Source organism: Lethenteron reissneri, chromosome 37, assembly GCF_015708825.2.
Source record: "Lethenteron reissneri isolate LAM-NWPU_2019-01 chromosome 37, ASM1570882v1, whole genome shotgun sequence".
NCBI classification, from domain to species: domain Eukaryota; kingdom Metazoa; phylum Chordata; class Hyperoartia; order Petromyzontiformes; family Petromyzontidae; genus Lethenteron; species Lethenteron reissneri.
Genome location: NC_083815.1, coordinates 6627557 through 6643532, shown reverse-complemented (window position 1 = coordinate 6643532; position 15976 = coordinate 6627557). Strand labels below are relative to the sequence as shown.

The 15976-nt window shown below is 44.4% G+C and overlaps 1 protein-coding gene across 1 annotated transcript in view; it reads right to left on the bottom strand.

The window, feature by feature from the left end:
- The window catches only part of EXT2 (exostosin glycosyltransferase 2), a 74937-nt gene that overhangs the window by 22220 nt on the left and 36741 nt on the right, over positions 1–15976 (bottom strand). The window contains 4 exon segments of the mRNA XM_061566475.1: positions 1319–1348; positions 1350–1486; positions 4976–5165; positions 11833–11964. Coding sequence (XP_061422459.1) covers positions 1319–1348; positions 1350–1486; positions 4976–5165; positions 11833–11964 — 489 coding nt within the window.

Below are 15976 nucleotides of genomic sequence, written 5' to 3'. Positions count from 1 at the left end.
GTGGTTAACAAAGAGCATTATGAATCAGCCTGGGTTCAATTCCCAGCTACAGCGAACATCAGCGATGAGTGATATGACCACGATAGAGAGAAGTATGATCAAACAACCTCCGTGACCCAAACTTTGTCCAGAGGCCTTCATCCAGCAGTAGATTGACGAAGGGCTAATATTAACGCTACTCTATTATTCATTTTCCATCATCAGCATTATTAACATTATTACGGCATCAACGTTTTGGAACAACCTTGTTTCCTCCCTTAACCATGACGTCTTCTATCAAAAGTATATCCTTAAGCAGAAGATTATTGCCATATACGGCCACAATTGCCAACGTGATTTGTAGCTATGAACCTTACCAATGTATCGCTTATTGAAATGTAACGTGCAATGTAATCGAGGGACTGTATTGTCTTGGTGTGGTCTGGGATTGTTGTTGTTATGCTGCCTACCCCAAATTTGCAGTTGGTATTGCCAAACAGGCAGGAGTGTATGAAGACGGAAGCTTGTGTTGCCTCCGAAACGTCGTGATTTTATTGTTTTTATTTTTTATTAATTTTAATTAATTTTTTACCTACGTGACTTTACCGAAAGAACTAAGAGTCGGAGTGTATGTACTTGTGCAATGTGTGCTTTATTTCTTTATATTTTTCGTGACTTGCCTCCTTTTCTATATCTTGCTCTTTTATAGTTTTTTGTTGCGTTGTTTCTTGCTGTAGCTTTCTGATCTGCCCCCACTGGACATCTGTGACAAAAAGCTTCCGAGCTCATCGGATTCCTCCAGTCTAAATAAAGATTCAGATTCTGATACTTCTATTGTTATCAAGGCAGAAGTTACAAGCACTGAGTAATATGCCTAATGTTAGGTTTGAAGGCACTGCGGTCGGTACAACGGGGCATGACAGTGGTGAAATGTTAACTTCCTCGCCTGGTATACAGGAGATCGTGGGTTTGATCCCGAACCTGACGCCTGCTGTGTATTTGGAGTTTGCATGCTCTCCCCGTGGTCACGTGGATTTTTTCTCCGGGTCCTCTAGTTTTTTTCCTCCACATGTAAATATGTGTTTAGAGTATTTGGCTGCTATACATGTCCACGTGATAAGCCACTTCATTGAGATATCATTTGTCACCAAGTCGCTTCTGAAAAAAGCTAAAAAGCTCAGTGGACCTTACCTGGTAAGATAAAAATAGGTAAATTCTCGTTTACAATGTGGAATTAAACCGCACCTTGCTTACTTCCGCACCTTCGATTGGCACGGTTGGCTTTACGTACGGTGCGAAAGACGTTCGACACGCACACACACATTCACACTGTACGTACTTCGTATCCAAACTGCAACTCGTCGGGCGTGAAGCATGATGATGTCATCGTCGATGGCGAGCACGGCCTCCGTCTCGATCTCCTCGTAGGGAAAGAAGCGGTTGCTCAGCTTGTTTTCCGTTGTCTGCACCACCTTGAGAGGCACCGTGATGCGAGGCCACAAGGGTTCTGCGGAGGTGCGCAGGGCCAACTGCGGGAAGGCAGACGTCGGCGGTGAGTCACACGGAACCACCACCAGCAAAACCGTGACGACTGTCAGTTCTTCAGAACTGCTTTTTGTGTTAGTTTGTTGTCCTTCCCCTGCACCTCCGATCAGCGAGGTTGGCTACGTATGGTGCAAAAGAAGTTCAACATGCATACATACGCACAGGATCAGCACCACCACGACTATCCGCACTAGCACCATAATCAACACCAAGCATGACGACTGTCAGCATCACCACTAATACCATCACCACGACGACTGTCCGTGTCACCACGAAACACCATCACGACTTTTGGCACTATCGCCACCACTTTCGCCAACATCAAATCTTCTGTCATCACCAACATTATCACTCGTGTACATCATTCTCCCCGTTCAATAGTTTATCGTGTTGTTCGAGTAAGAGTTAATTATTTTAAACCTATACAAACAAGCTATACTCTTTCAAAAAGGTAGCAAAACGTCACATTAAAAAACAATGTCCTTAGAGCCTCTTGCAAATGCGAATTGACAGGACACCAAATGAAATCCCATCTGAGCAACGGCACGTTACTAATGCACCTAGACCAAGGTTCAAAGAAATGCCGAAGCTGGGCACTGTTACCGTTAAGCGTTCTACCGTTGAGCCTACCCTGTTGCCGTCATCGCAAATTAAATCAGTAAGACAGGCACTATTTCATGCATGTCGATGGAACTCCGCACCCTTACCTAAATCACTGCTGCCCTCCCTCCCCCTACCCTCCGCCTTCTAAAGGAAAACTTCCTCCCCGACGTGAGGTCAAAGGTCAGCAGGGATGGAGGCTGCCATTAACCCTGCTCTTTTCTACCATTCTTTGCGATCGCGCCCGCAGACGTCCGCGTGAGTGTGCGTCTATGCTTAGAGCCCGATGGAATCATGTGACTATGAACTGGGCTTTGCTGCTAACTTTGTGAAAAACGCACACACAAAAAGCAGATGTAGCTGTATGTGGACCCGTTATGGATAGATAACGGTAATTGTTTGTACAGTTAGGCTTCTTACTCGCTTTCCAACGCATCGTCTCAGATAAGAAACATTCAGTCTTCCCAAGTGTCACTCCTTTTAAACTGTACTGTGCAGTTGAATATACTTTCCTCCATGTTTCTTTGTTATAAACAGACAATGTGTGTTGAACTAAAACAGTTATGGCTGTGCTGGCAAACATAACAGTAAATTATTACAATTACTTCAAGACAAGTGTCATTACCAAAGGCTCTTTTGAAAATACTTATATTGTTTTATGAACATGTTTTGGCAGACTAACAGCTGATATTAACTCACATTTGATATCTTATGATATAACATCGCAGTTTATCCAGCAAGGCCTCAGTGGGACTCAAATAAAACAATTCAGGAGGATCTTGGTTGAAATATTTGGCTCATTCCTTAGGATTTTTTTTAGAGTGGGAAAACAGAATTTATGCCATAAAGCCACACTAGGGGGTAACATTAAAACGCCACAAAGACAACTTTACTGCCTCCAACAGGCACCAATTCATTGCTCTGCAGGTGGGGTCCTCCTAAACATGACAACACCATCCCAGGGTGATCCACCAACCTAGCATCCAAGTCACGAGACTTCAGATGTGCATCGCCATCAATATTCCAGGTCACCAAACTGAAGATTCAACCCCACTTCTGCAGCCGGGATATACAATTATTTAAGTGGGCGATGGCTCTACCGATTATCGATTCTATTACGCCACAAACCGGATAACACGAACATAGATGGGATACAAAAAAAGGACCAATGTTCCCACTTGTGACACTGGACACGAGGTAATGGGTGGGGGAGGAGGGGGCTTGACATCATCGGCATCATGAGCCATGTCACGTTGGCCATAGCTTGTAGCTTGTATGGGCTGCCACTATTTTCAAAGGACCCACCCCCCGAGTAATCGACCACAAAAATATTAGTGGATTAGAATTTTGCGTCGATTAAACGACTTAATTTGTTACTTTTCCCAACTGCATAGCTGTCAACCCATACGGTTTACCCGTATTCTTGTACAGGGAAATTTAGTTTTCAGGTTCATACGGCGTACAGCTGTTCCAATACAGGCAAAAACTTAGTTTTCGTCTATTTGCTTGTGTTTCCCCCTTGTGATGGGACTTTGTAGGATGAATGTTGAGATTTATAAGTGGCACGGGGGTGACCAATACAGTCTGAATTGCTCTATAATAAGACAGGCACTGATAAGGGGTTGGCAGGTATGCAACTGGCCCGTCTTACTGGCCCTTCGTTATGCAATATGAAGAAGGGCAATATGCCATTATAAGTTTTCCTATCAAGGTAGTGTTCATGCCAAATTACCGTCTCACCAAATGCGTTGTTTACTCATGCCAGCTCTATGCGCGTGTTGTTGACGTGCATGTAAAATGTGTGCCCCGTGCTCTTAAAAGTTGAGTTAAAAACTTAATAACAGAACAAGCGCTACAATCACGGTCAAGTGGTCCATCATTCGCTCGAGTAACATCATTGCAACCTTGTGCTAAAACTTGTCAGGCCATAGGAATTGCAGGACAAAAATACGCTTACAGTCCTTGGTCATTCCACTGCTGCATAAGGGCCTCCCCCACATCGTGTGGCCATGAGGGACAATTTTTAAATCCTTTATATTAAGTTCACTTGCTTGCTTGCGCGCTTACGACCGTGCAAATCTTTCGGTCGTTTTTTAACCCACTTCCCGTGATCCAATCGAGCTGACATTTTGCACACAGACTCGTTATGCGTGACAATTTATTTTCGTGAAATTTTTTTCTCCAAAATTTTACACTTTTTAGGATTTTTTTTTTTATATTTAATTACCAATTGCTTAATGGTGTCAGGCAATCATCTGACCCATAGGTGGCAACCATCTCAAGCCAGAGGACGAGAGGACTCTAGTCGCCCGTTTCAAAGACCAATGTGGGCTGGGTTGTGGCCCATTGAACACGCATATAAAGGATTTATAGTGAAAAACTTTGTTTTTACGGGTTAATTTTTTGTACCATACTTCACCATGCTGGCCAGTGCGGGTTGGTGAACGGTGGGCCCAGAATCGAATATAAGAATAGGTTTTAACCTTTCTGGCAATAAGGTTTCACTTTGGTGTTTTAACATCTTAACTCCTGTTTCATTGCCAGAGAGGGTAAAAACCTGTTCTTATGCTTTGATAATGCCAACGGAGGCCCAGAATCATTTGCGTTTATCATCGTCAACTGATGTTACCCGTGAATGGGATCAAACTCGGGTCACTGGGTTTAGACATTACGAGAGTCCCATCTGATCAACAACATTTTAAACTCATGTTGGACAGCCTCGGCCATACAGCCTTGATATTTCGGTGTTGCATTATCCTTTGAAAAAACTCCCCATTGGCCTTGGCAGGATAACTTCCTACCGTCGTCGTCACACAGACACCAGGCACTGCGGGAACCCGCCGCGTTGTACCTGCGGGCGGGCTCTTGTTCTGGTTGTTCCAGACGACGAGCACCTTGGAGAGGCTGGGCGTCTTGGCGATCTCGGTGATGACGCGGAAGAGGCTTTCGACGCGGTCGTACGTGAGCACCACCGCCGTGAAGCCCTGGCTCCGTGGCGGGATGAGTGGCAGGAAGAGCGGGTTGTTCACACCGCTCCACCTCTGCGAACAAAACGAGTCAGAATCATCAGACGATTTATTCAGACTGGAGGAATCCGATGAGCTATAAAGCTCTTTTTCACCAACATGTCCAGTAGGGGTGGGTCAGCACGTTACAACGATAAACAATACAAAAGACGATAGCAGCACAAAGTATAGGAAAGGTAAACAAGTCACTTTGAAATATACAAATAACACTAAACTATCTTGATATTACTTGATTTGAAGCTTTCGTGACTGCAGGAATTACTCTTTGGTTATTTTTTGGTTCTCTATCTTACCAGATCAAGCCCACGAAGATATTAACTTATTTTGAAGAGACCTGGCCACGAATGATAGCTCAACAAATACTCCAATCCCTCCAATGGCTCCGAATCGGATCCCGGATCTATTTGAACAATCTAACTCACCTTCTTCAAGATTCGAAATGGACTTTCCCCTGCCTACCTCTCCTCCACTCTTATCTCACTTCCCTCTACACTCCGTTTTAGTCTCCCCTCTTGTAACAGTCTATACTCATCTCTACCCACTCTCCGCACCAACAACAAAGGCTTTCTTCCCAAGTCCCCAGTCAGTCTTCTCTTGGAGGAAGATCACTAACTTTCTCAGAAGAAGATAATTCATTTTCCTCTGCTGCCCCCAAAGCCTCAAAACTCCCATTTCCCCTGTCTTCCATGCTGTTGGCTCCCTGTCCAAGACCAGTCTCAAGACTTCACTTTTATTCCTCTGCCTATGCCTGACTGCCTGCCTCTAGAAAATAAATACCGTTTGTGCACAGCGTCTTGCGATGGGGGTCAGTTTGACGCGATAAAAAAAAAACCCAAGCTGTAATCGCAAACGTAGCGCTCTATAGCTTCGTAGCGCTAAAGAGCGTGCCGCCACGCTGGATGTGTAGCAGCACACATCCCTGCCGCGTGCGTCGCACACGTGTACACGTGTGTACACGCCGGATCTTTCCCCTACAGAGTGATCGCGCTCGCTGCTGTGCATTACAGCGACCTTCGTCACTTCGTACGCTCAGAGTTTTTGGCTGCTGCTGCTGCTGCTGTAAATGTCCACGTGATAAGCCACTTCTTTGAGCTATCATTTGTGGCCAGGTTGTTTCTGAAAAAAAGCTATATAGCTCAGTGGGCCCTAATTGGTAAAATAAAAATTGTTGAGTAAAAGTTTAGAATTTCATAGCTCATTGGATTCTACAGGATAAATAAATACTCTGATTCTGAAGAAAGAAATATTATCCACACTCGTAGCTTCTGCTACCTGCACCTATGTTGAACTTATTTCGCACCGTACGCAGCCAACCAGCGCTAAACGGAGGTGCGGGGAGATCTGGTTATCTCTGTAAAAAGACAGGATAATAGGGTGACTTTATTTTGTGATTCAACAACTCTCTTGAAAAAGACAGAAACTTGTAATGGACGGTAAACAAAATTTGAGAAACACACAAAATTAATTAAATGAGCATTCATCTAAGGTCACGCTGACATTGAAGTCTCATATTTATCTGCTCGCTGCTGTGTATTACAGCAACTGCAACTCACAAGGGACAGCGTGAACATTTGCCATTTCGTACATTCAAAGTATTTGGCTGCTACAAATTTCCACGTAACAAGCCACTTCGTTCACCTATCATTTGTGGCTTCTGAAAAAGGGTTACATGGTTCAGCAGGCCTTACCTGGTGAAAAAAAATAACATTGCTTAGTTTAGTAGTTTATTTGCGCTGGATACATCTATTTCATGCGACCACTTTGTTTGCGATGGAGCGGCGAGTAGCAGGGGATGTCGCGGCTAGCCCCGCATGCAGTTTTAACAGCAAACGTGAGCTGCACCAATCGAACGTACCGCTGTGAATGTTGTTACATTCTAAAAGAGGTGAGTTCCGCTGGTGAATAATGAATTAATCGGCTTAAAGAAATAAAATAAAAAATTACGTGGTCAACGGTAGTATACAACAATGGCAAGTTAGGTATATATATATGTTTGCACAAGTAAAAACATATATTTTTTAAAATATGTATTATTCTGTGTGTGGCTTTAAAATAAGCTTACATTTTAAAGACCCATGCAGAATAAGTATTTCAGTGGAGCCGAGTGTGAGTGAGCTCACTATTAACACGTTTTCAAGAAGTAGAGAGACCACCTTCTCATGAATCGCGTGTAATGTACATGTACCGTATGAGCGTGCGTGTGCAGATATAATATCATTCTTTGCAACCCTTTGTCAATCCACAGCTGGACAAATGCCTCCCTCTCGCACCTCGTTGGTCACAAGGATTGTTTGAGAATACTTCACTACGCAGGTCAATGAAGGTTGCTGAAGCAGGGGAGGATAGTACTTGCAACTTCATCTTTGATTATCATATTTTTTCTAATGTGGTCCTTTGTCAATCAACTGCAGGATGAAGGCCTTGACATACTGTGCTGGTCATTTGGCCATACTTCACCATACTGGTCAATTCAAGTTGATGAAGGGGTTCAGATACGGCTCGCCATTGACATAAGCCAAGGCCGGAAATTGAACTCGGTTCGTCTGGTTCACGGTGCAGTGCACGCTAACTACTGCGCCACTGCTCCACCCCTGCGTGCACGTGTGTGTGTGTGTGTATATATACAATGCACACAATAGCACACGTAATTGCGCGTGTGATTACAGCAGTTTCTCTCCCCTTGAGAGACGATCTATCAAAATAAAACATTCTTTGGTGCTCGCCGGGGGAGCAAATGGGGAAAGATCAATGGGTGCTAAATCACCATGGAGACACTTCCGGTTCAAGCGTGCTTTAAGCTAACCAGGTGACTTGTGCTTCATTGCCCGGCAAACTGGCCTTTGATTAAAAACATTTGGCCTCCCGTGGAACTTTTGTCGCCGTGATCTGCAAAGCGCCAAGGCACAAATATTTATGACCGCGCTGCGGAGCTATAATGCGACACTTTGATCCGTTTATTTATTTACTTACTTACCTAAGCGCAAAAACATATATGGAGTCGGACTCACAACGATACACAATAGGGATGTGCAACGTTCAAATTACGAAACGGAGGAGATGGGGCAAACAACATTCATCTACGTTTATATTAAAATAATAATGATCAAGACGGAAATATGTTCTAAGACGGATTTTTTCCCCCCTCATTTGGACACAACGCAGTGAAATAAAAAACACAACTCGTCTTGAAATCGCGCATTGGCCACGTAAGGGAACATACTTCTTATCTCTGCAACATTCTTCCGCCATGCTTGGTGGTCATCACACTCGTTGAAACGAAATGCTTGCAAGTTGTACTTACTACACGCATTGTACGAGCACCAGATGCGACGCCGCTTACATGGCTTGGCGCGGAAGAGCATTCAAAAAAATCGCAATACTGAAACTTAAATAGCATAGCAGGCTACGCTTTACAATTACGGATATCCGAGTGTATTTAGAAATGCCATAATTCATTTCAATATCAGGCATATACACACAGAACTAATGCGTATTCTTAATAATAATGAAAAATTAACCAAGGAAACTTGAAAGAGTGGTTGTTTTTACGGCAGCTTATAAACCAGAATATTTTTGCACACCCAATATTACGCGATGACGTAAGAAAATGTTTCCAAATTAAATAACCTTGTACACATTAATCAACAGCCGTATTGCTTACTTGCACCCGCTTGGGAAATCATGCTTGCATTTTAATATTTAGCAGTTCGTTATACGGCCTATACAAATTTAATTCTAGATTTTAAAAAATTCCCAACACAAGCACATCCAACTAATGCACTTCCTTTCGCCCAAGTGTATGTGGTCACATTTATGGGGGCGGAGGGGAAACTTCTAGATTACATTTGAATAAAACATATGCCTGACAGTTAGAAGCCCTGTCCTAACCCGACCAAGTGCAGTATTGATGTTTTGCAAGTGTGAAAGATCTCCATAAAAAACTGAAATTTAAAAAAAAAACGGCTCATCTCTTCTGTTCCACTTTCAAGCCACAGGCATGACATCCTCCCCAAGTCATAGCAGAAGACGTCAGCTCCAACCCCAGCGATCCTAACTGCCCAACTCTTCTTTGTGCGCGTACGCACGCACCCCCCCACAATCCCAGCTCACTCACTCTCTCGGTATTTTTTTGTATTTTGAGCAAGTGGGCTCCCGTCCATAAATAACGGTCGGCGTCAATGTGGTTTTGATTAGCAGCGAGAGAACCCAAGGCAACAAAATGCTCCACGAGTCTATGAAGTGATGAACGCAATTCATGTTTGGGGAGAACACTGTTATCCTAAGGGCTTTCAGAGAGGTATAAAGCGCAAAGCAGTGAATAATGGGCAGGAAAGATCAGTTTACAAATTCAAAAATAAGCCGTGGCCCGATGGAAATGAGCAAAGAGGTCCTGCTGAGGACTGGGATAACTGGGTTGGGGGTATTGGACTTGGAAATTCAAAACAATGGTCTCTGGCACAGGCATGCAGAGGTGAGAGTACGTGTTGTTTCTTTGTACTTTTAGGATTCGAGCATTCAATCTCCGTGCGTAAGTAAAAAGTTCATAAGCACATTGCCACGAAAGGCCTTTAGAAAAATTGTATATGCTTCGCAAAATCCAACTTTTGATACTGGCTATATCGGGAATGAACATCACAGCGCAAGCATCATACAGGTGCCTTGGTTTGGCTGCGAGCCAAAGGTACACAGATTAAAACCTAGGAATGCCAGTGGTTGCCAAGTATGGCTCTGTGTGTCAACGCATATATTTCCATGTGCATGTATGTATACCCAAGATGTGCAGTGTGTACACATACCCACATTCCTGTTTAAGTCGAAAATATAAATGTGAAACAAAAACACAAATGAATGTGAAATAATATCTGCCATCGTGCATTGTATAATATATCTGCCACTGCGATGTCATGAAAGTTTTGATGTCAACATCACGTGTGCCAAGCTTGCGACAGACGGAAGTTATTAATACAGATGTGTATGAACCACAGAGAACCACAGCACATAGTTATCGCTTGTTTAGACACATGCATATGGCCACGGGATTGTAAAGTCAAACACACCTCATTACAGCCCTGCCCTCAACTACGTTTCCAGAGTTGATTTATGACTACAGGGCATCGGAGACTGCTTGAATCCGCATGTGATCCATACATTGTTTAAATATAGCCCCTTAGCTGGGAAGGGGAAACACAGGCACAGAGACCACAGACTAAGGTATGTGGCATTCAAACGTGGTCTGCTCATGCTCATAATAAAGGTGATAATGTAGGGCTCTTTATCAATCAACTGCTGGAATGAAGGCCTCCCTGCACCATGTTGATCGTGGGAGTTAGTCTGACCATACTTCACCACTTTGGTCATTGCAGGCTGGTGAAGGGCGAGGAAGCCGGTCAAACCCATGCCAGGAATCGAACGCAGGTCGCGAATGCTCATAAGAGGAACTAAATCTCACAAGTACGGTAACGTAACGATTCAGTCATTTTTGAGGCCGCTCTAACTTTCTCAAAAGCGAAGGTCACTCTTCAAGTGAGTCTATACACTGCAGTCAGTGGGGTTACTGCCACCAAAAACAATTTCAATAATATTTCATTTCATATGAACACAAATTGGACCCTTGGCAGAAATGAAACTCTAATAAGGGGATCTGGCATTCATGAAGTAATCTCTGCTGGGAGTGACAAGAGCTAATCTCATACAATTGGAGGTCCAAGTAGAGCCAATGACCGAGTGTGGCTCGTGTATTCAAGTTAAAGTTCAGTGTGTGTTCGCGTATTTATATATCCGTCGGTCATAAATCATGAATTTCAAGTACCATAGTTTCAAGTTTTAATATTACTGTCAGTGGTGCAACAATTCATGCATCCACTGGTGGAGCCAGTGGGGGGGGGGGGGTGGCACGTGCTCCCCAAATGATCCGATCGAAATCCCTAATTTCGATCGGATCATTGGAGTTTATTAGTAATAAATCGGTATTTTGCGACCGCCACTGCCACTGTGTAGCATATTATTACGTGACAGGGACTCTATGAGATGATAGGACAATAGTCTGAGTCCATAATTGGCAATAAGTAAAGGCAAAGCAGTTATAAGTGACTCACAGAATTGCGAGCAGTTGCGTATACAGTACACGACTTCCCTGAAGGCATTCACCTTCAGCGAGCGCGAGGCCGATCACGCAACGCGGTTCTAATTCGACCCTCGATCGATGGCTGCGCCATCGACGCACACGTGTCGAATAAAAAGCAAGGGACAAGTCCTTACTTACTAACAACTCCTATCATTTTTCACTGCTGGAGGGGTTGCCCCTCCTACCTGAAAATCCTGGCTCCGCCATTGCACGCATCCATAGCCCCTTAGCATTGATCGTCCTTTAAAATAACACCGAAATAAGTCCAAAGTGGGAATTTCTGCCAAATTTGCACTTAGTGCCGAAAGTGGCAGACCGGATATGATTTAAGTTTGACTACAACACAAATTGGATTAATATAAGCATCCAAAATGTGACGGCATCTCAATACGCTGCGCAGAATCATCGGGGATTGTTAAGTTTGCAGATGAGGCAGCAAGAAACATCCACAATAAATACAAAACAGTGTCAATCTAGGACACGATAACATAAATAACAGTCGATCATGATGGCGCTTGGCGTTTGCCCAGGGTCGGCAATCCACGCGTCCTGACTTACCATCTCGGGTGGATCGTTCCACTCCTCATAGGAGCGGGCTGCGTAAGGGTAAACGCGGTCGTTGATGATCTGCAGGGTGCTCAGGACGATGACCTTGACTGAGCTGAAGTACATCTCCCAGTAGAATTTCACCTGTTTGATAAAAAAAAACATTGCAACATCACATGAGCCGGAGTAGTTGGATTCAGATGCAACAACAAAAGGGGCATTAGTAGTCTAAGGAGATAAACTCAAATACAATACAACTCTCATAACCTATAGCTTTAATATTTTAATATTTTACATCACGTGGAATTAATTAGTGTTGTCATCACATCTACACCTCTATTTAAGGAACAAAACAGGTGGAGGACTTCTCCACTAATCTGGCTGTCGCCTGGTGAAGCTAGTTGTAATTACTGGCGAAACGTTGTACTCAGATTGTAAATGTTGTGCTTTGCTCTCCAACACACCGGTGTGCTGTACTGGTGACGAATTGGCATGTTCTGTTTACGTGGACAAACCTTACTAGTTGGCTGTGTCGGGTGGTGGTGGGTTTAACGACACATTTACATATGTACGCGATCTAACCCTAAAAACCTGTATGGATAAAAAAAAATGTCTGCTCGTAAACAATGTATTTTCTAATGTGTAAAATGTACACTGTAATTTATGATTATCAGAGGTGTAATATTTTAAGCCCCTGCAATCCATTCTTCCTCTTCTTTCAAATGGCTGATGTCGATGCAAAGGAACAACTACAATTTCACAGGTGGTCAAGCCAGACAACGGTGTCAGGAGTGTATCGCTGTGGTGACGTCTCCTTCGTATTTGTGGATCGGGCATTGCGCCGTTATATGTTGTACGGTCTGATCTGGATGACCAGTCGCACACTGGAGAAGTTTTAATTTTCCATTTTTGCATCAGGTATCCACATCTGCCATGGTTTGCGTGGACGCGGTTTAGTGTCGACCATGAGCTTAGAGGAAGATCAAACCCATGGATCTTCTGTGTTGGGTCTAGAACCCTTAATTGTGACAATTCAATGGATTGCATTGAAATGGATTGCATTGAATTAATTGTCACAATAAAGGGTGTTCATTCAAGATTGTTTATTTTTGTGGTGAATATAGCAGCCCCTAGTTGCTGGAGGGGGGTCACATGAACAGATAATGTTAGATAGATGAAAACGAATAGACTTACAAGATTCAATCAATGCTTAATAATTGATCAAACTTGATTAAGTGATGCATCGCGCACAGCTAATTATTATACAGTCTTTCTTTCTTTTGCCTCTTGATCAAATAACCCGGAATAGATGCCATCTTATCAGATCTCAAAAGCTAAGCGGGATTTTGGAGCCTGGAAATTGCTTAGATTGCAGCCACCAAGCATCACAGCTGTTTTCGACTGCTGCTGTGTGGTTACGTCGTGAGCAGCAGAGGTCAGTGAAACAAAATCCTTTGCTGTACCGTACTTTTACCAACTTGCACTGACCAGCGTGCTGAAGTACGGTTAAAGAACCACCATCCGCACGGTGCAGGGAGGCCCTCATCCAGCAGTAGATTTAGAAGAGGGCTGTACACGTACCGATGTTTCTGAAGGTATGCTATCACTCCAATTCTCATGGTTTGGTCCGATGCGATGCAATATGCATTCAATAGCCAGACATGAAATGAATATTTTGCAATGGCTTGGTGCCATTCTTAATGACCCCAACAAAGGTTTGTGATTCATGCTTAATGATCCAATAATGAATCATGAGCAGGTCCCAACCACAACGCACAGATTTAACACCACATGTCCATGCAAACACAAGTTATTACTTCCTCCCATGGTCAATTCAGCAATGTCTGCTCTCAGTTCCCTTGACGGGATTTCATAGTTTCGGTTAATTCTCCTTACATGCCTACATGCAACAAAAACATGTTTTTCTTACCAATTTCACTGGTTGATTAGCATACCAAATAAAGTTGATTAAGCTTAAAGTCTATTGAAGTTAAATGGAACAAAGTTACCGTTACCATCTTTCAAATGAAGAACATTTTAGTACGTACAACGTGCATTTTGTAAACTTTGCTATCAAGCCAGATTTTAATACACCTCAATAAATATCGTAAAAGAATATATATATGTTTTCTTTCGTGGGGGTTGAATAATCCCTCACGAAGTCGAAATTTAAATCGAAACCTCACGAAGTTGTCAGATATGGAGCCCAGTTGCTCATGGATGGGTATTTACGCATTCGTTTCGGTGCTGAGTCAGAGATCAGCTTCTGCTGTACAGATGTTGCCTCCATCCCCGCCGCCCAACCTCACGGCACAGCGGCGAGTGGCGCTGCCAACGCGACAGCCTCTCCAATAAAAGCGCGCGGCTGGCAAGGGGAGAGGCTACGGGGCCCAAGAGAGACGGAGAGGGTTAATGACGGGGAGAGAGAAACGGGGAGATGGGAGAGAAACGCGGATTAGGAAGGGAGTGAGGGAGACAAAGAAGGTAAGAAATGGGGACCGAGAAAGCGGGAGAGAGAGAGACCGAGGATGGAAAAACGAAGGGGGAGACGGGAAGCGAGGGAGAGTCGCACGGAGAGACGGAGAGAGTGAGAGAAACGGAGAGAGGGTGATAAGAAGCAGGGAGAATGAGGCAAAGGAATGGGGAAAGAGAGAGGGGGGGGCAGGAAAACAGGGAGCCACAGAGGCAGTCGGGGGGGGCGGAGAGTGTAATTGAGAGGGAGTGAACGAGAGACAGACAGGGAGGGAGAAGGTGTATGGGAGAGGGTGGATAAGAGCTTGAGGAAGAGCGTGCGACGACGAGAGTGAGAGACAAGGCAGTCTGACGGTGACGGGAAGAGAAAAAAGGAAGAGCATAATAGACACGAGGATATACGCATGAGAGCAAGAATGAGCGGGTGATTTAGAGTGAGAGGGCAAGTGAGAGTGAGTAAGTGGGAGGGTGAGATTGAGAGAGGGAGGGGAGAAGAGTCCTGCACGGCCTCTGGAGCCTAAAAACCACGTCAAGCTGAGCAGGCCAGACCCTGCCGCACAGATCCCTGGAGAAGAGGCTGGCCCCCTTTGATCTCAGAGACAATGTCCGGGGGTTTGATGGATGATATGGGTTGTACAAAAGCCCTGCCTTGCTGCGATGGTCTGCATGGGCCCAACTTATCAGTCAGCAACGGCCGAACAGACTCAAAGCACACACCCCCTGCCTGATCGCCAGGCCAACAGCAGTCTGCAGAACATTTTTCTAATTTTTTTTCCCTTTTGTTGGAACATAAAACGGGCCCTTAACACGTTATGACAGAGGTCCATTTTATTTGTTGCGCTCGCTCTCCAACCATATGGGTGTTTCAGAGGATGGTGTCATCTTGATAAAGTCCTTACCAGTCTGGTTAACTCTTTGAGTGATCCACCCTCCTATATACCAGGTGAGAATAAGCATTTTTTCAATGAATTTTTCATAAGAATCTAAAAAAAATTTGTTTTGAAAATGGGAAAAACTAAAATGTTCACTGCAATGGCCACCAAATCCTGTGCATGCAGTTGACAGATTTCTCCAGTTTATTCAAGAAGCCTGCTCCTTTTCAAAACTACACTTGTCTGCTATTAATATCGTTATTCTGTTTTCATTGTTGCATCACATGAACCACATGCGATTTATCTGATTAACTATTCACAGGAAACTGACAAGCCAATCAGATGAAAGCCGCTTCGTCTTGATACTCTTGAGTGCAACTGAACCTCCCTCGCCGCCCCCGTTGCATCTGGCATGAGTGGCGCGCGAGTGTAAACGTGCTGATTAGTTTAAACATAACCAGGCGTGATGACAACTGGTGTGAACAGTGCCAGCCTCAAGACTGCAAGCGCCCTCACAGAGTGAACACTGAAATGGGACCCCTACAATCCCCCCCCCCCCCCCCAGCGCTCACGCCGTCCACGCACACTCAAAGCGCGCTGTCCGTGACACGGCAGCCAGGCTTAACAAGCCACCTGGCCACTCCCTGCTCCTGAATCTCTTCATTTTTTTTTTAGCTTCAGCATGCGTCGGTTACCACGAATGGGGGAATGAGCGATTTGCCGAGGGCTCCAATGGCCGCTTTGTGGAAGGTTGCTCCGTCTGGGCCCTTATGACACAAGGCCCTGACCCGCGGCCACGGCGTCAGTCAAAA